At 45.2% G+C, this 26,393-nt stretch overlaps 1 protein-coding gene across 3 annotated transcripts in view; it reads right to left on the reverse strand.

Moving 5' to 3' along the window:
* Positions 1–26,167, reverse strand: part of ENTREP1 (endosomal transmembrane epsin interactor 1) — a 42,480-nt gene extending 16,313 nt beyond the window's left edge. The window contains exons 1-4 of one of the 3 annotated variants that reach the window (XM_066604195.1): positions 25,661–26,167; positions 14,789–14,845; positions 10,713–10,823; positions 2,877–3,005 (exon numbers count right to left, since the gene is read on the reverse strand). In XM_066604195.1, the coding sequence (XP_066460292.1) occupies positions 2,877–3,005; positions 10,713–10,823; positions 14,789–14,845; positions 25,661–26,014 (651 nt within the window). In that variant the 5' untranslated portion in view covers positions 26,015–26,167. Of the gene's footprint in view, positions 1–2,876; positions 3,006–10,712; positions 10,824–14,788; positions 14,846–25,511; positions 25,530–25,660 lie in introns of those variants that run through there. The other 2 variants (XM_066604193.1, XM_066604194.1) reach the window with 2 other exon arrangements.
* Positions 26,168–26,393: the final 226 nt, after the last annotated feature.

Raw genomic sequence — 26,393 nt, forward strand, 5'->3', positions numbered from 1 at the left:
GTTCCCTGTAGCGGCAGCATACCATTTACTATATGTGCATGTGTCCCTAAGGATACAAGTGCAATTTTCTACCAGGATTTCACTACAAGCAATTGGCGGCTTGCTGAAGTAGTCAGTGAAAAATCAGTAAACTGCTTCTGGCTGACAGATAAAAAGAGGGATTTGGTGGTAAAGTCGATGCCGCAAAAAAAATTATAAAACTCTTACGGGTGGGAAGCTGAACTGTATTTCTCCTAAGATAGGAGTCATATCTGTCCCAGAAGGATGTAACCCCCGCGGCATGGACTCGCGTCTTACCCCCGCGGCATGGACTCGCGTCTTACCCCCGCGGCATGGACTCGCGTCTTACCCCCGCGGCATGGACTCGCGTCTTACCCCCGCGGCATGGACTCAGACTGTCTACATTTAGCACCTCAGACACGACTGAGGTTCATGTCCTTGTGCTGGGAAATGAGGTTGCAAGTCTTTAAAATAAGATACTACAATTTTACAAAAGCGCAGATCACCATATTCCTTTTACTGAGAAGTTTTAATAATAAACAGTTCTGTTACTTTTCCTGGATCACTGCAACTATCTCTACAACTCGTTACTTTTACTACTCCGATGTTCCAACTATCAGGTCACTGGTACCAATACTTGCCTTCTAGCAATGCAGCCATTGCCATTCCTACAACACTTACTCCTCCTCATGTGGGTCTGCTACAATTGCCCCTCCTGCAGAACTGCAACTACTGTCCCAGCAGATCTACTACTAATAACCATACATCGCTACTATTGCCAATGATTACCATTTAAAAAAGGACCACCCTATACAAAAGGGATAACGTGTTAGGTCTAGTAAAAAGTTGTTCCCCACAGACACTGCAAATGTATCCTGCCAATGTTTATCAAGTGCCGCATCGTAAAGGGATGTATCCTATATGAACGTCTCCCAGTCTTGCCTAGAGAGGCGCCTTAACTCCATCAAGATCATTTGAGAGAGAGAGATTTTTCAATTTCCTTTTTTTGCCCCTGCCTTTCATTTTCCATCAGCATACCTGTATGAGGGCTTGTTTTTTGTGGGAAAAGTTCTATTTGAAAATGGTACCATTTATTGTATTCTATAATGTGCTGGAAAACGGTTTTAAGTGGAGTGAAACAAAAACAAAAACAAAAACACAACTTGCCATTTTGGAGGGTTGTTTTTATGGTGTTCAAGATAATGTAAAAATTATAAGTGAAGTTAACCTTATTCTACAGGTCGGTAGGATTACAGCAACACCACATTTTTATTTTAATGTTTTGATACTTTTCAAAACTATTTTTTTTTTGTTAACAAAACTACTTTGTTGCCGTCTTTTTGTTTGTTTCAAAGGGTGTTAACATTTTCAATGTCAAACCAGAATACAACCAGTTAAACAATTATCTTTTATGTACGGAGAATACAGAATCCTAGCACATCCGATAGCCTTCAATAAACGGATGACTGTTTATATGCTACAGTTTAAGTGTTTAAACGTGTAACGGAAAAGAATACAAAAAGGAGGAGGAGCATGAAAACCAAAAAATAGGTACCAGGTAAAAATGAAAATAAGTCAGTCGGCGCTCCAAGTCTTTATCATCTCGCTATGATAGTTTATAATTAAGCAGGTGTACAATAGGAGCTCGACGACCGGATTCCCCATATGTGATTAGATCAAGAGAGCGCAGACTGTATTTCCCACAAGCATAGCATTTTTCCCATAAACATATGTCCGGATTTATCAAGGCTATATCTTCTCTTAAATTAGGGACATCGACACTCTTCCAGTGTCATAATATAACAAAATTGGATAAAGCTAACATTTTACATCTAAAAATTTGAAATTTCAGTGGGATTTCACATGAACCAAATGTCCAAGAGTGCCAAAGTTGGGGAGCGGGGGTTGAGAACCCCACCTCCCACCAAAGATGGTAGCATCTGAAACAGAGTCCCAATATTGCTGCAGTACAGGGCAATATATGCCATACAGTTCCCCTACCGACACATGGCAGATGTGCGTCTCCTGATCCGTAGCATGCTGGATGTCTAAGCAGCCGGTGAGGCTCGAGGAACCTTACATTTTAATGCTGTAGAGTCACTTTAGGGCCCTGGTGGATCACGGGCTCTCCACTAGGCAGCCATTCACTCCCGTGGCCAAACCACGCCCCCACGTTACCATCTTTTAACTCCCATTACATTTTAATTTTTCAATCAATAAGGCTGTCTTAGGGCTCTTCCTCTGCAGAGAGCTGTCATTTTTATTTAGTACCATTTGGGGGCATTTCCAACTTTTTGATCACTTGCGATTGAACTTTTTTTTGGTAGATTGAGTGACCAAAACCCCCTGCAATTTTGACAGTGTATTTTTTTACGTCTACACTATGTCGGATAAATAGAGAAATATTTTAGTAGTTTGGATTTTAACCCCTTAACAACACAGGACATAAGGTTATGTCCTGCATGTTCGGGGTGTGTATGGAGGGAGACGCAGGGGCGATCTCGCTCCACACATCGCAGCTGCCAGCCTCATTCTTTCAGCAGACACCTGCCCGCAACAGCCACGTGGCTCATTGAAGCTGTTAAGCATTTAAATGCCAGAGTCAATACTGACATCCGACAGATGTGACAGGTCAATGTTCCGGGGGACCGTGCGGGTGTCATGGCAGCTGGGTGCCTTCTGAAAGGCCGCACGCCTGTCATAGCAGAATGCCAATTAATAGTAATCGCTATACACCATATTAGAACACTAGTCCCATCTGCATGGTGGACTATTGATGCCCTATCCTTAAGATAGTTCAATCAATCTTAAAAAGGGGACAACAAAGGGGGCAAGACATATATACAACATAGATTCTACTAGTCCATCAATAGTACCTTGAGTAAAAGATGAACTGCATTGCAGGAGTGGACCATGACGAGCTTCAGGACATTTTCTTTCTCCAAGCACTTGGAAGCCGGCGATTCTTCACAGCAAACACACATTTTGCCTTCTGTCATATCTACCTGCAAATACACAACTGTGACTAAGAGACAACATTCTGAAGGTCACATAATAGTGAGGAACAAGTGTACTCGATGGTTCATAGAGAACTTGTCGAAAAGCGCTAAGGCATACCTCCAATTCTAGCAAGACCCTACAGCGCTGGCTCCTACATGGAAGTGCTTAGCCGAGCGGGGATGCGGTCTAACTAGAGTGCAACCCATAGAACAAGATACCCTAATAAAATGTTGCAAAAAAGGGGATTTTGTTACAAAGTCATGCACTATACTAGCTTTTGTAAAACTGGAGGCACGCCTTAAACATTACTGCACAATGTGGAGTAGAGTAAAATGGTACAGCCTGGCTAGTTAGCTTGTAAATAGGGTCCACTTCTAGTTGTCAAGAGAAGTTGTCTTATGCAGCGCTAAAATACTGACAGCGCTCTATTTTGCAAAGTCCTTCTAGTTGGTTGGATAATAAAAGCATCTCTCATTATTTGGGATTCAAAGTTCCTGGGTACCATGTAAATAAGGTAGAGTAGACTGGTGGGTGTGCCCGTCTCTGCCACCATTTGTTCCACAAGTCTGCCCCTCTCACCTTCTCGGATGTAGATGACGCAGTTGGCGTTATCCACCTAGTGCTGGCAAGTCTTGCACTGTGCGGGTGTCAGCCGGTGCAATAGCAGATGAACAGTCCCTTTTCTGGGCAGATTTGCATAGCTCATCTGCCGGCTAACAACTTTACGGCACTCGTGCATGACGTGTCAACGCTACGTTAAGGACGCCTACTGCGCCATCCATGCCCGAGGAGGCGAAAGGGGTGGATTTTGGGGACAAGAGGCTGACTGGCACACAAGTGTATTTGGGTCCCTGTGATGTCCGTGTTAGCCACAGACAGTATACTGACCCGTTAAGAGCTTATGGAGCTATGCATACTACCAATGGTCCATGCGAAATAAACTCATCGCATTTCCTATTCTTGCCCGTATCATGGACAAAAATTAGGACATGGAAATCCATGTCAATGTGCATAGCCATGTGTGCATCAGACAGCACATGGACAGGTGTACATGTGGTGTCCGATGAGAGTTGTGCCTCTCAGGTGCAACACGCATACACAGCAAGTGTGCATCCTGCCTTCGGCCAATAAGAAACTACCGGTAGTATTAAAAAAAAAACAAAAAAAAAAAAACGACGACTTGCTGTATGCAGAGCCCAGAAAGGAGGAGAGAGTGTTTTCCACGCTTTCCCAATGTGAAAAACCATGCAGCAGGAGTTATTCCACCAGCCAATCAGCACTCAGAATTTTTCACATTAGGGCTGATGCCACTTCCCTCCTGGCAGCCTAGCCCCCCCTCCCCCTGAGTCTGTGTAATGCCAAGGAGGTGTACACAGCAGGAAACAGATCGCTCCATACATTGTGCAGTGGCCCAACATGGTATTGCAGGCATAGCTCCGGGAGCTAGAAAAGATGTAATACCCAATTGTAGTCTCTGTATTATCTGCATAAGACTTTCCTGGCAATATCCAAAAACATATTAGCACATAATTTGTCCTAGACCGTGTGAGACTTTAGGAAGAATACATTGTAAACTCTACTGGGGCAAAGAGAGGTGTGGGACTCAATGTATTCTGTATAAATGACTAGCGATTAACATGACAGGGTGTTCTGAAGAGTAAGTAATTGGGCTAAGCACTGGAAAATAAAAAGATAGATATTTAGCGCACGTAGTCCTTTTCAACAGGCCAAAAATATTTTCATGGATTTTACAATTACATGAACAGTAAATATTGAAGGAAAAAAAAGGGGAGGGGGGGGGGGGGCCTTTACTATATATATTTTTTTTAATCATCATCTTTTGGGCTGTAAGTGTATAACTACATGCATTCACTATATTACACACATCCACGACTTCTATACATATGAACAATAACTTTGTACTAAAGATATGTGAATCGAGTGTTGCCTTGGGTGCTGGATGCCAGGAGAAAGCTCCAACTAACCATTCTCTGTAACAGAAGGAAACTTGCTGCACAGATACAGTAATGAACTCATGTTTACTAGATAAAAATGGTAAGTGTGCAGCCTGACAGTCAAATCTAGTATGGATATCGCCACAATTCCCCAGCGAATCCGTGAAAATTTGTCTAGACTTGAGGAGAGAAGGGAAAGGAGGGACATGATAGAAACCCCTATATAGGTTAGTGGGAGGAAAGAAGGGAAAGGGTGGGGGGCATGATGGAAACAGTTATATAAACTACAGAAGGTAAGGAGGTGGGGGGCATGATTGAAACCTTTATATAGGTTAGGGGGAGGAAAGAAGGGAAGGGGTGAGAGGACATGATTGAAACCTTTATATAGGTTAGGAGGAGGGGCATGATGGAAACCTTTATATAGGCTACAGAAGAGAAAGGGGGCATGATGGAAACCTTTATATGGGCTACAGCAGGGTTTTGCAGGGACATGATTGAAACCTTTATATAGGTTAGGAGGAGGAAAGAAGAGAAGGGGGTGGGGAGCATGATGGAAACCGTTATATAGGCGGGAAAGGCGGCATGATGGAGACCTTTAGTTATAAGTAAGGTTCAGGAGGGAAGCGTTTCTTTTACTAGGAAACTAAACACTAGAACAAAGGGGCACAATCTAAGATTAGTTTTGGGGGGGTGGGGGGTGATCAGAAGCAACATCAGGGTAAAAGAAATTATTTTTTTTTACTGAAAGTAGTAAATGCTTGGACCAAACTTCTAGCAGACATGGTTGGAAAACTAAACAAATTCATGCTGCCTTGGATAAGCATAAAGTATATCTATCCTAAGAAATAGGACATAAGGGCAGACTAGATGGACCATATGATCTTTTTCTATGTTTGGAAAGCACAATATTCTTTGTATTAATCAGTTTGAGAGTCTGTATTCAGGAGGACCACCGTCCCCAGCAGTGCTGATAGATAGTCATGGCTGTACACAAGCTAATACAGCTGCAACTGTTAATAAGCACCAAGTGGGACAGGAGGACGCAGAACGTCCACATAAACTGGAGTCTATTCAATAAATAGCACCATATTGCTTTGAGCTGTTGGTTATACTAGTCCCTTGGTCCCGCAGTTATAATCATTCTGCCTTTAAAAGAGTTTTCCCTATCCCAGAAAGTCATGGCATATCACTAGAATATAGCATCACATACAAAATATGCTTTATGGCAGCTTCCTGGGCCATTCACCTAATAGACAGGAGCTGACCCATTGACTTGTATGGGAGACTATTCTAGACATGCTCTGTGACCTGTGCAGGGGTCATTTTGCAGGAAGGGGAGTAGATAGTGACAGCTGATCACCTCTTGTGAATGGTGGATCTTGTGTTATCTACATGTAGGTCTTAGCTCTCAGTGTAATCCTGCCTGTGATGTTAGGGAGTTGACTGCTGAAAAGTTTTCTCTCTGGTCAGGAAGAGACAGACTAGTATTAGGCTTTGTGGTCAGTGGAAAAAAAATGCAGGATATTGGGATCTATTGTTCCCTGCAAGAAGCCACTTCATGCAAAGGCGAGTCAACTGCGGTTTCCTTCATTGAGATAATAGGATGTTTAGGGGTGATCATAATAGATTACCTACAGGGTGACCCGAAAATGTACTCACACTCAACTTCTTTATATAAATCTAGCAACAAAGCTTTTACACAGATATCAAAAAGACAGCGGTAAATAATATTTGACTTCTGCAATCCTATTAGGTGCTCAAAAGTAGTCCCCATTAAAGGAGATTTCTGGACTAAAAACTTATTCTGAGGATGGGTCATCAATAGATTATCAATAATTAAGTCACCAGAGATCGCAGCTTGTGATCCCCAGCAATCAGCCAATTGCCCGCCCCGCTGTCAGTGCAGTGGGCTGGACGTCATCATAAGGATCAGGACAGGAAGGATTATAACTAGGCTTCACTTTTATTGCAATCAACGGGAGCTGAAGCTGGCTATGACACTTCTAGCACGTACACCTCTGGCACCGGGGGTCAGACGTGGAAGTGTAATAGTCACTTCAGCTCCCGTTGACTTCAATAGGAGTGAAGCCCAGCTATGGCACTTCCTATAACAATGTCCAGCCCTGTTGCAATGACAGCAGGCTGGACAATCAACTGATCGCAGGAAATCACAGACAGCAGGCCCCTTGGAATAATTATTGATGACCTATCTTCCGGATAGGTCATCAATAGTTTTTGCTCTTTAACATCCAGACACTTGTGATTTTAATGAACTGCAGCATGAATAGCATTAGTTATAGTGTCCAGACGGACCGTCAAGTGTCCCTCCACTATTTTGACTAGTGGCCACGTGGTGGCTTCTGCATTTGAGCGACTGACCTCTTTCGAAAAAAAATTATAATACTACATATTACCACCATAATTCAATCTGAATTTTTTAAAAAATGGTGTAGCTAGCCATTACTGAAGTGTGTATGTATTTTTGGGGCCACCCTGTATTTCAATCACTTCACATCGATTACTATAGATATTTGAGAATGTTATTAGCCTTTCCCTTACATTTTTATCCTAAGGTTGTGCTCGCTGCCCTCTAAAAGGTTAATTCTGAAGCGGTGTGCTCCCAAGGAGTAGAGCACTGGAGGAAGCTCTGTGTTAATGTATTCATGTGTAATTCTGATCTGTGAGTCATCATGGGATTGCCAAGAAACAACTAATGGACAACAGGAGATGGATATCAGCCTGAATGAGAAATACTATATAATGTTTCATCACAGCAAGAGATTCAGTAGACGGTTTACATTAAGAGAACCCGTATACTGAAACCATCATTTGATCACATTTGACAACTCGAATTCCTGTAATTAGTTTTCTGGTTAAAACTAGACCTCACAAAAACATGTGATTGTAACGTAGATATAAAGGGATTACAATATCAGAGCAAAAGGATAAAAGGTCCTTTACATGGGACAACTGTCAGGCAAACAATGCCCAACACTCGTCCCTATGTGTCCGCGCTCCCATACTGTCACACGGGAGCTACTGGTGCTGGCTCGCTCACAGAGCTGCCAGCAGGTGGGCGGGACAGTGCAGTAGATTTCTCCCCTCTCGCTCCCCGCCCCTTCCCATTAATATTACACAGTGGCCGTTCACTACTGAACGGCTGCTGTTTAAGCTGAACGATGAGCTCATCGTTTATGCTGCATAAAAGAGGAGCGATGAAGCTCATCGCTCAGCTTAAACAGCGGCCGTTCAGTAGTGAACGGCCACTGTGTAATATTAATGGAAAGGGGCGGGGAAGCAAGAGGAGAGAAATCTGCTGCACTGCCCTACCCCCATGCTGGCCGCTCTGTGAACCAGACAGCTCTGCTAGCTCCCATGTGAGTGAGCGCGGAGACAAAGGGATGAGTGTCGGGCATCGTTTGCCCGACAGTCGCCCCGTGTAAAAGGGACCTTACGTTTATTGCAGAAAAAGGAACACTTTAAGGGAGGCTCTAGTACCCTGTTGTACTGCCTCTAGCTTGGATACAAGATGTGATATGGTCGGGCATGGAGGCTCTAGTACCCAGATGGGCCATCTTTAGCTTGGATACAAGATGTGATACGGTCGGGCATGAAGGCTCTAGTACCCTGTTGTACTGCCTCTAGCTTGGATACAAGATGTGATACAGGTGGGCACGGAGGCTCTAGTACCCAGTTGGGCCACCTCTAGCTTGGATAGAAGATGTGATACGGTCGGGCATGTAGGCATTAGTACCCTGTTGTACTGCCTCTAGCTTGGATACAAGATGTGATACAGATGGGCATGGAGGCTCTAGTACACTGTTGTACTGCCTCTTGCTTGGATGCAGAATGTGATAAGGGCGGGCATGGAGGCATACAGGTTCTGTATGGTATCCTGCGGCATATCACTCCAAATTTACTGTAACTGAGCCTCTAGATCGTGCCAACTTGCAGGCTGTTGAAGTTGACATATCAAATGGTGCCATACATGTTCTACGGGTAGGTGTGGTAATGTTGTGGAGACATTCCTGTGACACATTTGTTGTATGTGGCCAAGCAGTATCCTGCTGGAAAATGCCTCCTGGAAACCCTGCCATGAAAGACAACATATCTGGCTGCAGGACGTCCTGAACATATGGTTGTGCGATCATTTTCCCACTACTAGAGGTGACCGACTGTCATATGTGATGGACCCCCAGACCATCATACCAGCAGTAAGGTCAGTGTGACACTTCATAGCAAAGCAGAATTGAGGCACTCATCTCCAGGTCGCCAGACACAAACACGGCCGTCATCAGTGACCAAACTAGACCTGGATTAGGCCCCCCGCACACGGGCGGAAATTATGCAGCGGGATTTTCCGACTGTGCCGGCCTGCATAGGATTGAATTGCAAAACGCAATCCTATGCACACAGCTGCGATTGGTCCGCATGAAAACACATGCTGAAAACAAGTCATGGCATGTTCTATTTCTGTGCAGGTCTCGCAGAGGCCCGCACAGAAACATCAGTAGTGCCGGGCCGGCTCCACTCTGCACATGCACCGGCTGGCCGGCAGCCGGCGCATAGCAGGTGACGGAAGACGCTGGGAGCGGGCAAGCCGCAGGCCTCTGCAGGGACATGGGTCTGCATCCCGCTGCGAGAATGCTAACAGCGGGATCCGACCCGGCAGTCTGCAGGCGACCTTAGTTGATGAAGACAACCCAGTTCCACTCCGTAGCAGTCTAGTTTAATCGTTTACGACACTACTGCAAAAATTGAGGCGATAGTGGGCGTCAAAGGCAGTACACATAATATGCACCATGAGACCAAATGTCCTTCAGCCAAGCATCTGGAAATCGTTCCGACACAAGGGCCTGTAATGATGGTGCCATCTGTCTCTTAATGGCAGACAAGGAAACAGTTGGAGCTGCTTGTACTTGTCGGACAGTCAGAGGATTTGCTTTACTGGTGGTCTGTAGCAGGCGTCCTGAGCTCGGTCGCCTTGTGTGCCCTCACGCAACTACTGGTACCAACACCACCAACAGTTTGGTCAGAACAGCCCAGGTGGTGGGCAGTTCATCGATATGGCCATCCAGCGTCTTGCATTCTAATACTACACCAACTCTCAAACTCTTGTTATTGGGGTAAAATCTCTTCAATTGTGTCATTGAGGTGTCTAGTAGTCAACAAGCTCTACACAAGTAGAAAAGAGGTCACTACAGACAAGTAGCCTTTTATAGGCCAAAGGTGGAGCTCTTGCTTATGGGGTCCCAAGCCGGTGACCTCTATGATGGCTGTAAGCCCTAATAGAGCATATGGACTGGGGTTGTTGTGGTGGGTTTTCTTTGTAGTGCTTATAACACTTTATACCCAAATACATAACATTTCTTTGTTATTCCATCTCTTCTGTTGGCACTGCATTCCTAAAACCCAACTACTCTTCTACTGTATCCTCCTGCCTCATCCATGAGATATCCTCTGCTCACATTGAATGCTTATTCAGCACTATTTATTGTCTCCTTCGGTAATTAGACAAAACCGGCCCACAGTAATGAAGAATCACTTCTACTGTATCACCACCTCCCCTGAGGCCATAGGCTCTAATGAGTACAGTTATGCTAATGACTTACAATGTCTTTCATGTATACATTTTATATTCCCCGATGGCAAAGAGCTATGGATAAAGGAAGGCACAGTCATACATATGACATGGTTGTTGAGCATAGTAGGCTCTAGGATCTAAAAAGGTTCACACACATAATATAAACCACTTACCAAATGACAGCTGGGGACACTGGTCACAAATTGAGCACCTTGGCATCCTAATATGAATCCAGCCAGGTTCAGAAGTACACAGACCACAGATAGCATGACAAATAGGTTCACCTTGAAGAACGGGAAGATAAAAGAAAACAAATATTTGATATAAAACTTAAGCTTCTGTTCACATGCAGTACTAGTACTTGTCAAAATGATGGAAGCCACAATGGAACCCCAGTATAAACCTCAATGGGCAGAATTGCTAACTATCATACTGTATGATCAATCCGGCAGAGACTTGCGGCTCCCATTCACAGCGGAAGCCATAACACAAGAACAAGTCATTATGCTGCCATTAGCCATGATGCCATGTTCCCAGAAGATTCAGAGCTAGGCCAATTACTTTGTCCTAAATGATGATTATGCGCTCTCATGTCCCCAAGGATTCCTAAGATACTCAGTTATGTTTCATAACAGTAAAGCAGCCTTAAACTCAACCTCTGCCTTTAAGGACAACCCATCATTTAAAGGCAATTGACATAGCCGAACCAATTTTTTTCTCATTGCAACACACGCACTTACACATAAAACAGATTAGAAATTAGTTTTCATTAAAAAGGTCCCAACTCCTCACGTTGTCAGACAGCACTCTTCATGGCCCAGTCCGTAGCCCCTCTAAGAACGCAGTGATAAAATAAAATATCGCTATTGAAGAGATTTTACCACCAGAACAAGGGTAGGGGATAACTTGCTAATCAGTGGGGGTCCAACTGCTGGGACCTGCAAGGATTAGGATTCCAAGAACAGGGCTCTGGAGAGTCCCCGAATGAACGCAGCAGTGACTGCACCCTACTGCGCCATTTATTTCAATGGCACTGCTGGAGACGCAAGTGTTCAAGCGCTTAGCTGTCCCATCAAAACTAATGGAGCAACGATGCACATGTGCAACCATCTCTCCATTCTTTCAAGGACGCTCCAGATCAGTGAGGGTGCCACTGGTCGGACCCCCAACGATCAGCAAGATATTCCTCAGCGTGTGGATAGAGAATAATTTTTAGTGATTTTAAAAAAAAACAAAAAAAACAAAAAAAAAAACCACGCACCGAAAATTGATTCCACCTTTAACCCCTTCATGACATGGCCTATTTTGGGCTTAAGGACACAATGATTTTTGGCGGATTTTCTTCTCCATTTATCAAAAGTCATAACTTTTTTATTTTTCCGTTGACGGGGCCGTATAAGGGCTCGTTTTTTGCGTGGCGAACTGTAGTTTTTATCAGTGCCACTTTTGGGTACATTTGACTATATTGTAAAACTTTTTTTTTATGATAGTAGGGAGAGAAAACGCATCAATTCTGCCATAGATTTTTTTTTACAGCGTTAATCATGCAGCATAAATGACACAATCCATTTTTTCTGCGGGTCGGTACAGGAAGTACAGAGTGTCTGGAGCAATTTTAAGTGATGAGAAAAAGCCTTTAAGCAACTAAAAGCAAATAACAGGATCCACCATTAACAATAAGAAATGGCAGTGTTGGACTGGGCTACCTAGAGCCCTTCAGTAAAATGTATTATAGGGGCCCATAATACAACTACATGAAATACTAGCTGAACCCCTGTCACAAATTCTCATCCACTGTATTTGTTATACATCTCAGTAAGAAGGTGGCTGCATTTGTTTGCTGTCCTAAAATATATGGAGAACGTAGAGGGTGGGAATTGGTGGACTATTATTCACCCAACAGGGGAGGCTTCCAGTGGTGGCATTTATGGCATGTCCGTGGAAGGTGAGCGCACACAGAATATACCGCACGGCTGAAGAGTGTGCAACATGCAATTTTATCCCCCAATTTGCTATTTTAAATGGATTTTAATGGCTGCGTGGCTGTGCAGATGAACGGCATTATCAATTCACAAACTGTGCTGGCTTACGATAAAACCAAGTGTCAGTGTGACCTTCCCCTTCAGAAGGATCCTCAGTACAGTAGCTTTCTTTGCATTTTATGACATGATGGCTAAAGTTCAGCTAAAAGCTTTAGCTAAAAAATGTGAATATCAAGTAAATATAAGAGCAATTAGGAACCTTTTTTTTTTTTGCGCGATCACAGGGCTATATAAAGCTGCAACTAATGAAAGATCAAACAGCCCCCCCAAAAAATCATCATTATCGGCAGCACATTTTCCCATGTGAAAAGGGGAATCTGCGGCTGACAATGTTGAAAAAGTATAGGGGGGCAGGGGTGGTGGTGGGGTAATTGAGTGATCTACATATAAATGGTTTCTCCCTAATGTATTCTGAATCAGCCTCTGTGAAGATATGAGCACTAGAGATGAGTGAGTATACTCGCTAAGGCACATTACTCGAGCGAGTAGTGCCTTAGCCGAGCATCTCCCCGCTCGTTTCTAAAGATTCGGGGGCCGGTGGCGAAATCTCCCTCTCCCACTCTCCCGCCCGCTCCCCGACGCAACTCACCTGTCACCCGCGCCGGCCCCCAAATCTTTAGAGACGAGCCGGGAGATACTCGGCTAAGGCACTACTCGCTCGAGTAATGTGCCTTAGCGAGTATACTCACTCATCTCTAATGAGCACCAATTGCCTTGATCAGCACTTGTTACAGAGCCCCAATCGAGCCATACAAATGTATTCTAGGGCCAGGAATTCTGCATGTGTGTAACGTGCATAAGGGCGGCTTAACATGAGTGAAATTCACTGCGTGTCCCTTGCATGTGGCAGTCATGTGGCATGCAGCAAGTCTGCAATGTATTCCTTTCTGTGGCCACTGACCGCCATGCACTATCCTGTTGTGTAGGTGCGCGTAGTAAGCGCCAAGATAGAATATACTGCGTATTTCGCACAAATATGTGTGATCGGTAACATGGGAGCCTATGGCAGATTGTTACAACGTATTCTACGCGCGGAATATGCCGTCACCATACATTTGTGTGAAGGAGCCCTAAGCAACAGGCGGGTACTGGAATATAAAGACATCTTCGACACCCCTGTTTGAGAGAAAGATGTTGAAAAATAAGTAGAATGTATCTGGCGAATTAGCAAGCTAATTATCTCCAGCAGTTTCCCAACTCCAGTCCTCAGGGACCGCCATCAGGTCATGTTTTCAGGCTCTCCTATAGTAAGAACACCTGTGGCGATGTCTGAGGCACCGACAATAATTACATCACCTGTGCAACACTGAGGAAATCCTGAAAACATGACCTGTTGGTGGTCCCTGAGGACTGGAGTTGGGAAACACTAGTCTAGTCTACAGTATAATGAGGCATAGCCATAGCCTAAATAAATCCAGTGATGCCAACACAGAATCTACAGCCGTGGTAGCCGCAGCATGCCGCCCGGACACAGCCATTTATCAGGAACAAGAGGAAGGTTGTTTAACGTCATGTTTACAAAAGGTCGCAAATAGAAGATGTAAACATTAAACAATGGGAAATGCAGAAGCCAAGCCTAGATTCTCCTGGGAATATAAAAGTTACAACAACATCAGTAAGAGGAGAAGTACTTCATGGGCAATTTAAATGCGTTAAATAAAACAAAAACCCTGTAGTAAGCAAAAAGTAGTACAAAAAAAACCAGATACAAAGGCAAACATTACCTACATTCCTATAAGACGCATCGCCCACAAGATGAACAATTCAGAGTATACTTACTATCCCATCATCTGTGGGCTTCCTCGGGCAAACCGTCATGCAAACTCTTAGCCATGGGAAAAAAAATATTTATTTGGGGTTCAGAATTTTTCCTCTTCTACTTCAGTTTTAGATCTTTTAATTAAAAAAATTGTGGTCTCTAGTAGCATCTTTACTCAACAGTGCTAAGAGAGAGACTGATCCAGACTTTATACCTCCATAGCATTTACAGAAGAAATATCTGTTCAGCAATAAAGTGTAAATATATATATAATTTTAGGGTTAATTTGCATTTTTGTAAAATTAGAAAATAGTCTGGTTACCCGTTAAAAACAACCCCTCTATTTCATAGGGTTCCTCATTCTGAGATCTTCCATGGATGCATCTAAAGTACATTATCCAATTCTCATTCAAAGGGGTTGAGTCTGCCAGTGGTATAGTTCACTTACCAGAAGGACCATGGGCTTTTTCCATGTAGTTAATCCTATAATACCAGACAGAATTACCTGAAAAATAAAAAAATAAAAATAGATCAGTCTAAAAGCAATCTCAATATTTTGGTTAATCATAAAAATGCACAGAATACCCCTCAACTATCTTCATTAAAGGAGTTGTTCAGGATTAGACGAAGACATGGCTACTAGTTTACAAAATCAGTGCTACATTTCTCCAGAGGTTGTGTGTAGTACTGCAGCTCAGCCCTAGTCACAGATAACCCATGGACAGAAGAAAGCAGCCATGTATATCCAATTGTGGATAACCCACTTGAGCCCCAAATACACCAACAAAACAAAATGTCGCGGCTAGAAGGAGTTGTCGTATTGCTGCAGAACTCGGCATGCAGTTACATCTCAGGTGGATATACAAACGATGAGTTGTTGTGATTAGATGAACAGCCTTGTCACCGGAGACCCTAAAAGTGGTCCCATCCTTGGCCTATAAAAGGCTCTCAGAGGCTCATTATGTGTAGTGACCTCTTCTACTACTTGTGCAGAGGTTGTCGACCACTGGACGCCTCTACAATGCAATCAGAGAGGTGTCACCCAGTCTGAGAAGGGGAGCATTAGTGGAATGCAAGAATCTGGAGGGTTGTAGCGACAAATTGCCGCCACCAGGGCCGTTCTGACCAAACTACTAGGAGGTGTTGGGACCCGCGGATGCATGAGGGCACACAAGGCAGACAGGCTCAGGAACGTCCTCCAACGACTAGTAGAGAGGATTGTCAGATCATTCGACAAGAACGAGCAACACCAAGTATTTTGTTGTCCAGCATCCAGACACAGGTGACCCATTTTTACAAGTCCCCGTGTCTGCCGGAACCATTTCCAGACGCTTGATAGAAGGACTTTTGGTCTCATCATCCGCATTACATGTACTGCCTTTAACACCCACAGTCTTGGCAGTTTATAGTGGTGTCAGGAATGATGAAACAGGACGCTACGGAGTGGAACCGGGTTGTTTTCAGTGACAAATCCAGGTGTAGTTTGGGCACTGACGTCCAGGTTAGTGTCTGGAGACCGAGGGGTGAGCCCCTTATCCTGCCTTTGCTGTGGAGCAGCACACTGTCCCCTGCTGGTGTGATGGTCTAGGGGCAGGGGTCATCACATATGATAGTCAGTCACCCTTAGTATTGGTAGAGGGACAATGACAGCTCAGCAATATGTTTCGGGCATCCTGCAGCCACATGTGTTCCTCTCATGGTGGCTTTCAAGAGGCAGCAGGATAATGCTGGGTCGCACGCACAAGGGGGAGAGGGGTCATATGAATGTCCCCACAATATTGTCACACACCTGTGGCTGCCCGGTCACCACGTTTATCGGTAATAAAACATGTATGGGACCATCTGGGATACTAACTTTGGCAGCCTACAAGGTTGCACAATCTAGAGGCTCAGTTACAGCAAAAGTGTACCGATATGCTGCAGGATACCATACAGAACCAGCATGGCTCCATGTCTGCCTGTATCACATCTTACATCCAAGCTAGAGGTGGTATAACAGGGTACTGGAGCCTCCCTTAACGATCGCTGATACGCCTTTTGACGACCTGTATTGGCGGTCTATGTATGAAGAGAGATTGTGCGGCAATCTTTTAACTCATTTAACTCGCCTTACACATGAGCAGATTCAGACAGTATGGGGAACGACCGATCACTGGACCCCCCCAATACACTTTCATCATTGTTGGCAGCCCAGTTCATACGAGGAGATGTGCTGCCAGCAACCATGACTTGTCACTGCCCAAAAGACACGATCAGCCAATAAACGGAGTCCATGATCAGATACAACTTCACATGACCCTTTCCACATCTTGGTAGTTGTTACTAAGTTACCACAATTAGCTTCAAGTCACGAAAAGCAGACATAGTAACAAACTCAAACTTCCTATGAAATGGTCGTAGATATTGCAGAAAAGGCACAGAGAATAGAGGATCATGAACAAGCGCGTGGATCAATGTCCTCCTGAGGCCTTGTCTGACTCGGTTATGTACTGTAGCTTACGTTGTAATCCCCCTGAATTTCATTTATGTATTTTGGTAAAAAGGGTTTCCTCATGCATATATTTAGCTGCGATACTCTAAAGGGTTGCTGCAGGGAAGATATAGTATTAAGTGGTGCCCATTTAAAAGAATGTCAACCATGCCAAATCTCCAGAAGTGGATTAACTTCTTGCAACAGCTCTATAATGGCGCCAGTAGAGTCAAGAATTCTCTTCCTCAAGTTATAAAAAACAAACACTCACATACCCCCAAGTCCTAAGTGCTAGTTAAAGGGACGCTACATATTTATCTTTCTACTCTCATGTGAAGTAATGAACTTAGTCTCCCAGGGAATATTGCAGAGGTGTGAAAGTGTTGCTATATTTCCTCTAAAAGGGTATGTAGAAGCTTTAGGAGAATTTCAAGGGCATTCAGGTTGTATACTTTGCCCCAAGGATGTAAGTGAAGAAGTAAGAAATACAAATTTTATATAAAAAGAGCAACTTTTCTAAATTTTGTTCATAATTTTCACTTGCATGATGTCAATATTTTTTAATTCTGCTGGTTTTCTGCTATCAGACTTCATTCCATTGTAGGATGTGGTACAGTGTCAGTACAACATTTTATGGAGCTTATCTCCATATATCTCAAATATAAAATTATACAGTGTGGGCCATGGAAAAAGTAGCCCGCCTCTGACAGTACTGTGGACAGGAAGAACGGGCAAGCGGCTTGTTTTTTTTCCCCAAAGCTTTACTCCAGTTACAACAGATGCTGGAAATGGCCTTCGTTCACTTCTATGCACTTGTGGACACATTACAACATGTTGGCTGATACTGCCTGCAGCTCTTCAGCAGTGATGCTGTATAGATCTGGGGTATTAGTGTATGCTTTTTGCTTTACAATTTCCCCATTTGGACAAGTCCAGGGAACATCATGGCCATAACCCCTTGCTCAGAGTTTGCTCTTCTACAAACAGTTCATAAACCCAAGCCAGTGAGTCATGGAAGTGTGACATGTTGCCCCATCTTGTTGAAAAGATCGTACATGCTTTCTTCTAGTATTAGTTTGTCATAAAACTGTCCAAACATGTCCAGATGAACTGTAGTATTCACAGCTGATGCAAAGAAAATTGTGCCCACTATTCATATTCCAGACAATGCTTGCCAAACACCAATTTTCTGGCTGTGCAGGCGTTTCGTGAATCAGGTGGGGATTTTCAGTAGACTAGAACCTTGTACTCCGTGTATGCCCACGACCTGATAAATGAAGCCACACTTCGTCCATCATAAAGTAAGCAATGGTCTGGAAGTCCTCTAGCAGTCTAAGTCAGCAGCCATGTCCAGTAGTTTACATATTTAGCCTTGTTGAGCTCCTTCAGTTCTTGCACAGATTATTTGTTATGGTTTCAGGTTCGGAGACTTTGGCAGTCGCCGACACGTCATTCATGACACATCAACTTGCTGGGAGAGTCTCCGAGTTGATTTTCGATGGATATTTGCAATCTACTGCACGGACGACTTCAGACCCTCAGACTGATGGAGGGCAAACTTTCCTCATGTTTGCAATAGACCTGGTTTGGCACCATTTCTGAACCAGGTTTTGAGTATAATGTTTAGTAGGCGATTTTGAGTTTCCATAATTGATCCACTTCGCACAATGTCTTTTACAATAAATACTCACTATTGCAGAAAGAACACCATGGGGCAGATTTATGAAAGCTGACTAAAAGAAAGTCTGTCTTTGTTGCCCATAGCAACCAATCACAGCACAGCTTACATTTCTTATATTGCTAAGATAAAATGAAAGCTGCACTGTGATTGGTTGCTGTGGGCAACAGTGATAGATTTTCTTTTAGACAGCTTTCATAAGACTGTGGTGCCAGGATTAGAGGCGGGCTACTTTTCCGTGGCCCGCCCTGTATTTAAAAACTAGACTTCTTTAGCAAAAAAAAAAGAGGATCTTGATTGGTGATGTTGCAAGTTTTATAGATTAACCTGCAACAACTAAATGTGGATATTCAAATGAATGTCTGTTCGTGTAAAATATGGCCGTTTTAAGTCTGCTAGAACATGAACTACTGTTTCATAGCAGCTCTCCCTCTATGATGTTAAGGTGTTCTAACAGGACATATGAACAGAGGTTGTCTTTGTGAATCGAGCCCTTTAAGGAGTTGCATGAGTAGTTTTTGTAGAAGGATTTCACTGATCGTTCATCATTACTAAGACAATTATAATTGGTGCTAACAAATCGGTAGGACAATAGAAATGCCTTCCTTGTCTTTTGTTAAAGGGCAACATGACCTTTTGTGGCGTTCTTCATTAAGTATTAAACACTTCAGTCCCCCTCAGTTGGAGGATATGATGAGCGCCATGTTAAATAATTCATTTAACCCCTCATGAGCAAATACATTTTAGTATTGTAGTAATGTTATAGCGTTCGTGCAGAAATCCTAATGTACAGTATTAGTAGCAACAACAAAGTGCCACAGACACTACCAAAGACTATGGCGCATTGGCTTCTATATACTGTAGGATCTTAAAGGGGTTATCCCGCGCCGAAACGGGGTTTATTTTTTTTCAATAGGCCCCCCGTTCGGCGCAAGACAAACCCGATGCAGGGGTTTAAAAAAAAAAAAAAAAAAAACGGATAGTACTTACCCGCATCCCCGCGCTCCGGTGACTTCTTACTTACCTTGCGAAGATGGCCGCCGGGATCTTCACCCACGGTGGACCGCAGGTCTTCTCCCATGGTGCACCATGGGCTCTGTGCGTTCCATTGCCGATTCCAGCCTCCTGATTGGCTGGAATCGGCACACGTGACGGGGCGGAGCTACGAGGAGCAGCTCTCCAGCACGAGCGGCCCCATTCAGAAGGGAGAAGACCGGACTGCGCAAGCGCGTCTAATCGGGAGATTAGACGCTGAAATTAGATGGCACCATGGAGACGAGGACGCTAGCAACGGAACAGGTAAGTGAATAACTTCTGTATGGCTCATATTTAATGCACGATGTATATTACAAAGTGCATTAATATGGCCATACAGAAGTGTATAACCCCACTTGCTTTCGCGGGACAACCCCTTTAAGGAACTGGTCATACTTGTCAAGGAGTATGCTGGATAACTTCATTAATGATGTATCCATTCGGGATTTGACTTCCTGTAGAGGGAAACTAATTTACTTCCATGAGCGGGTAGTGGCTTGTTTAGTTGCCAGAGAAGGTGAAAAGGCGAAATTGAGAACGACTCAAAGCTTGTGCTTCATGAAGCAGTAGGGCCACCCAGAGATTGTGATGAAGAGTAACAGTAAATAGACAAGGAGCTGGACTATAAATTTGAGACCAGAAGTGCACCACCCATGGGCAGGTCCACCAACTTAGAACTTTGGAGCTTAGAACTTTGATTGGCGCAACCCCAAAAGCATGAAGAGGAGTAGTTTGGTATCACAATGCGCGATCTGTGCTGGCACCAGATACCACCACATAAGCACCTTCTAGGCCGACTCTAGAGAGGTCATATTAATGGAGCACTTCGCGATCCTAAGCCACATTTTATTCCAAACAGGATCCCTATTTTGGGACAAATACTATTAACATGCTCGGATGTAAGGGTGTTGAAAGAGGTGCAAAGACTTATTTAGTGAGGACTATAGGGAATAGACACAAATGCGTTCAAAAGGAGTAAATTTACGGTAGTCCCCTGTCCCCTCCCAATGCTTACGTTGAAGATAATGGAAACATTCTGAATTAGCAATATCAAGAGCGGAATGTAGGGACTACAAGGACACAATCCCCTGGTCCGTCGATAAGTGATGTAGTTTAGTGAAGCCTTCAACATGCCACCAGGGAAGGGAGACCCCCGAGAGAAAGCTGGGATTATTCCAGAGGTATACGCATGTGCAGAGAGAAGATCGTGCCCCTGACCCTAACAACTCCTATGTTACATAAAAGGGTTTTCTCAGGATCAGAAGTGAAGAAATTATCTCCCAAGCAAACAATGCTGTCCGTGGGGTCCTTTGTTTAACAATCCTGATAGTTAAGTCATTGAACATCAAGGTTCTTACTTCCACTATCTAATATACAAAAAGCCTACAGGCTTTTTCTTGCACCACACTTTGCCCCCTTTGGTGAATGATTTTGGTGTCATTAGATTTGTGACATCCTCCCCAGCGCCGTAAAATCATACAATTTGAGTTTGATACATTGAGTGCCCTGTCAGGTAAGGTCAAAACTCCTATGGTAAGTCTAGCGGCGCTGTTGAGCTTCAGTCAACAGCGCCGCTAAGGAGAGTCAAGCGTTGATAAGAGACGTTCATGTCAAGTGCTTACCAGTTTGACTGTCACCATATTCCCAAAACATGGAAGACCAAGCCATGGAAGGCGAACAGTTCAAGCAGAATCTTCAGCTTGACCGTTCTTAAAACATTTACAATCTTTTTTCCAAACATTTTACATTTGCGTACATTTACATTTGCGGGGAGGTCGGGGTGGGTACAGTGGAGCGCTGAACAGCTGTGCGGGTGGGGGTGGCTATTGTTGAGCGGCGGCGCGGTAAACTCCGCTACTGGATATTTTGCCCTCAATGCTTGCAGCATCAGCCGTGTTGTGCGTCGCTGTGCAAGGTTTTCGCCTTGTACCACACCCAGCTACATTGTTTTTGCTGGTGCTTTTAGTGCTGGTGCTTTTAGTGCCCTTCCAGGACTTACTTTTCAAGGCTGCTGTGCAGCCAATCAGCATCAGGGGGCGTCACCCTCCCATGTCCATCTTGACTCCACCAGGAGTTCCTGGTGGAGTCAAGATACACTAATACAGACAGAAAAAACGTTCTGTAGACACCAAAACCGATGGAGCCGTAAAGCTCAGCTTCCATTTCATATTTTGTCTTAGAAAAATGAAAGATGCTGTGATTGGTTGCTAGGGGCAACAAAGACATTTCATTTTAGGCAGATTTTTTAAAATCTCCCCCATTGTGCCAGAAAACTACTGTTCATGCTTTGAACTGTATTTATAATGCATTGAAATAGTGCAAAAAAGTGGGACACAACTTTTTTTAGGCGAGCGATTTCTCGCTTAGGGTCCTGTCGGTGGCCGTGTGTACATGGGACGATTATTGCTCAAATATGCCATTTCCAGTTATTATCGCCCCGTGTACAGATACCTATACAGTGACGACCGTGGCTCATTTTAAGACTATTGAACTGTATTAGTAAATCTGTCCGTTTGAGGAGCATTGCTGATTTTACTAATGATCTATAGCGATCACCTGAATATGGAGGCAACAAAAAGCATACAGCAAAAACACAAAAAAATTTTTTATCCATGTGTGATATCAGTGTAAGGCCTCCTTCACATGGGCAACACGGCATCACTGCGAGAAAAATCGCAGTGATATTGCATCACTGCACTGTGCAATATCACTGAATCTGTGGCAATATCATGATTTTGTAGCATCACATGCGAAGATTTTCGTGGGGTGGGGCTTGAAATATAAGCCCTACCCCAAAAATATGCTGTAGCTGAAGAAAAAAAAAAAAACTATACATCACCTCTCAAGCACTGTCTGGGGCGCCACCACAGCTTCTCCCCGGGTCCCAGCACTGATCATCTTCTGGCCGGGGATTGAAAAATCCTCGGCTGCTGGAAGCGCTGGCTGTGATTGGCTGACGCTTAGCCAACCACAGCCAGTGCTCGATGAATGAACCAATGACAGCCATTAATCAAGCACTGGCTGTGATTGGCTAAGCATCAGCCAATCACAGCCAGCGCTTCCAGAAGGCATTTTTCAATCCCGGGCCAGAAGATGAAGAGGAGAAACCGTGTCGGGACCCAAGGAGAAGCTGCGGAGGACAGCGCTTGTAAGGTGATGCATCTGTTTTTTTGTTGTTTTTTTCTGCAGCTGGGGCTTAGATTTGGCATTTTCGTGCGATGCAACAGAGAGGAAGGCTCCATAGAGAAACATGGGCTACAAAACCTTACGAGTCGCGGGCATATCGGCGGACCCGTGAGGTTTTTGTGTCAGGTTGGTGCATGCTACAAAACATTACATGTTTAAAGGAACCTATAGGATAGCATGGGCTTCTCATACATGCGAATTGCAGCAACTCGGCAAAAATCGTGCAACTTTGTCGCCCGTGGGAAGGAGGCCTAAAACTTAGGCCTAAAACTACGATGCTCAAAGTTCAGGAGACCAACGGACAGGCGGGGATGCTTGTCTGTATTAGGTACATAGAACTGTGAGCAAAATATCTATGGTGCATCACCAGCCTATTCGGTGATCGGCGATCCGCAACTATCTTGAGTTCTGTCCTCCCCAGCCTGTCTATATAATCAACAATTCCCAACTGGGGTAGTATGGCCCCCGGGGTGCCATGAGAACCTGTCAGGTCTGCCGCAAGGCCAGAGGAGATTGGTCATTCGTTCCCTAGTGATCCTGCACTGAGCAGGGGGTTGGACCCGATGACCCTGGAGGTCCCTTCCAACTCTACCATTCTAGGGTTCTAGTATAAGGGGGGCCGAGGGAGCACCATTTCTATGCTGCTTATATAAATGTATAGGGCTCAGGCTGCGTGGTACGCACAGAGATAGAGCATGCTGCGATCTATTTCTCGTGCGCATCGACATGCAGTGTCTAAACGCACATGTACATGGATCAATGAAAGGCCATTGACTCCATTCACCACGTATCATACGGCCGTGCAACGCACACGTAATATGCGGTAAAACCCGGTCGTGGACATGGGCCCTTAGAAGAAAAGCTTTTTCCCCTAAATGTATACAGGATTCGCTTTCATCGCATTCACTTTAGTAGTAAACGTTTCCACTGCGACTTTTCCAAACAACTAAATTACAGGCATTTGACACAAAGGTGATCAGTTTCCCAGAGGGCAGCAGGCGCTTCCATCTCATCCGCAGCGGTAGCGCACACAAGAATTTAAGGAAAAAGACAAAATTTCCACAAAACAAATACAAAACTAATGGGGTTTTCTGGGCAATTTTTCTGGATGACCCATCCTCAGGATAGTGATTGGCTGGTATCTGCCACTTAGGATCCGGACTGATCAGCTGTTCTGGGGACCACTGGCAAAACACCGGGGACAGAGCGGAAGCAGAAAGCGGCGCCCCCGTGTGCAGCCACCACACAGGGGTCTAAGCGATCTGCCTCCACTCTGTGGGCGCCAGAACAGCGCAGCGGACCCAGCTGCTATACTGAGGAGCAGTCATCAATAAAAAATACCTGAAAAAATCCCTTTAATGCCGACACAACATAGCCGAGCACTAAGTCTGACGGCAGACGCTCCGACTGTACTGTCCGCAGTAATAGAGTACAAGCTCCCTGCTACAGTTTGTTTAGAATTTGTCAAACGGCCCAGTGTAAGGCCCGATTCACAGGAGCGGAGGGGTATCTGCGCGCACAACTTTGGGTTCTTATTGCGCTTTTTGCACCCAAACACACAAGCACTGATGCCCCCCCGCCACTGAAATGGCCAATTAGTGTAATTAGTTCAGTATGCACAGGAAAACAGAGCACGCTGTCTGTGTGCCTAAAGTGCGCAAGTAAAATACACGCATGTCAATGAACCCATTGAAATCAATAGGATCTATCCTCTGCGTTTTGCGTGCACAGATACGCTCGTGTGAATCCGTTCTACGGGCTCACTCACATGAGCATATTTTTGGTCCGTATCTGCATGTCCCATCGACTTCCATGGGGGAAGTGGTGGTGGGGGTGGGGATTCAAAACAGTATTTTATTTTAATTTTTTTTTAAACACTTGTGAAAAAAGTTTCAGCATGTCCCATTTTGGTGCACAGTACTCCCATTCTAGCCTATGGGTGCATAACATACGCTGTGAATACGCATATCGCACATGTATTTTACGCAGGTCACTAGGAGACGGAAATGGAGAGTTCTGGCATCATCTGGGCCATTGTGCATGTGAAATACGCAGCATATAGGCCCCCTGTCCATGGGCGTTGCCTAGTCCTGCGGTGAATCTCTGCCGCGGGAGCCCGCAGACGGTTCTCCGCAGGTCAGCCTGACAGATAGGCTGACCGCGGAGAATTCCAGCAATTCGCAGCATGCGGCAAATTGCCGTCCGCGAGCAGACAATCACAACGATTCTCCACTCATGGACACGGGGCGGCGCTTTCCATAGCAACGCTACGGAAAGCTTCAGCCGGCGTGATACGCAGGCAATAACCGCGCAAGACCTGGCTCAGACAGCTGTAATTCACCGCACATGAGACACGTGCGCGAACATGCCACGAATCACTATGCATTATCTTGGCGTGTATATGTGCGTAATATGCGCCAAGATAAAAAAATACAAAAACAAAACACGTCTAGTTCATGCAATTCGATTGAACGCCAACATAGGAGCCTATGGGAGATTGTTACAGCATATTACATGCGTGATACGCAGTGACCCCACGCTCGTGTGGCCTGGCCTACTAATAGTGCATACCTTTAAAAACTCAGCAATTACGCCGATCAACATGCGGTAAAAGCGCTGCGTATTTTGTGCAGCAAACACACATCGGCCGTGTGAGCGAGTCCTTATACGGGGCCATCCATAGAATATAGAGACTGTTGCGGGGGGCATCTGCGGCTGAGTCATGCAGTTTCGGGAGGGCAGATACACTTCTGGGGGTACTAATGATAGGAATAAGAGATTGTAACAAATGTGACAACTTACTTCCCACACTCTGGATCTACTGATTGCTGGAGCTGCAGACACCGTTACAATGTCTGCTAACTTTCTGGATGAGAAAGAAGCCCGCACAACGCAGGACAGACAGCAGGTAGGTCCCCGCCACGATCCTGCCCGAGCAGGTAGGTACTCACCGATGATCCCGCCCAGAAGGGACAGGAGCTCCTGATCTGGGGGCTCTTGCTGAGTGACAGCGCCCCGAAGCTGAGCGCCACGGTGCAGAAGCCGAGGATGAGCTGCAGCAGCCCGAGAGACAGCAGCGGTCTCCCCGGCAGGACGAGCGCAGCAGCCCCCGCCCGGCGCCGGCTGGACACAGGAGGAGGCGGGGGGCACAAGCTCAGGCTGGCGGAGCATCGAGGGGGCTGCAGCGCCCCGCGGCCTCGGCGTGCCCGGTGCTGGGAAGGGTCTTGAACAGGTGCCGCATTACCCATGGAGGAGAGCCCGGCCATGGGGCAGCAGGAGCCGGGAAGGAGCACTGGGAGAGACATGGCTGGGGAGGGGGAAACCTGATCACAGACCTCCTGGCGCTGATGAGCCACAGCCGCTACATGCCATCGATCATGGGCATAGCCCACAGCACAGGGGTGACCCAGCTGCCCCCATGCCTTACTTCCTGCTGCCAGCCCCTTCCCTCTCCACCAGCCTGCACAGAAGTTTTAAAATAACTCCAGTGATTAGTAGGAGGGAGCGGAGTGTCACATATCCTGGCCGGAGCCCAGGAGGAGGGGAGACCAGGGAGCGAGCCCTTATCAGCAGATCGCCATGGACTCAGGGGGCTTTTACACCAAACGATGTAGTCTTCGCGCGAGCAGCCTGATAAATCATTGCTAAATCGGAACGACTGAAGATCGGTATTTAAACCGAACG

This window comes from Eleutherodactylus coqui, chromosome 5 (genome assembly GCF_035609145.1).
Source record: "Eleutherodactylus coqui strain aEleCoq1 chromosome 5, aEleCoq1.hap1, whole genome shotgun sequence".
In the NCBI taxonomy this organism is placed as follows: domain Eukaryota; kingdom Metazoa; phylum Chordata; class Amphibia; order Anura; family Eleutherodactylidae; genus Eleutherodactylus; species Eleutherodactylus coqui.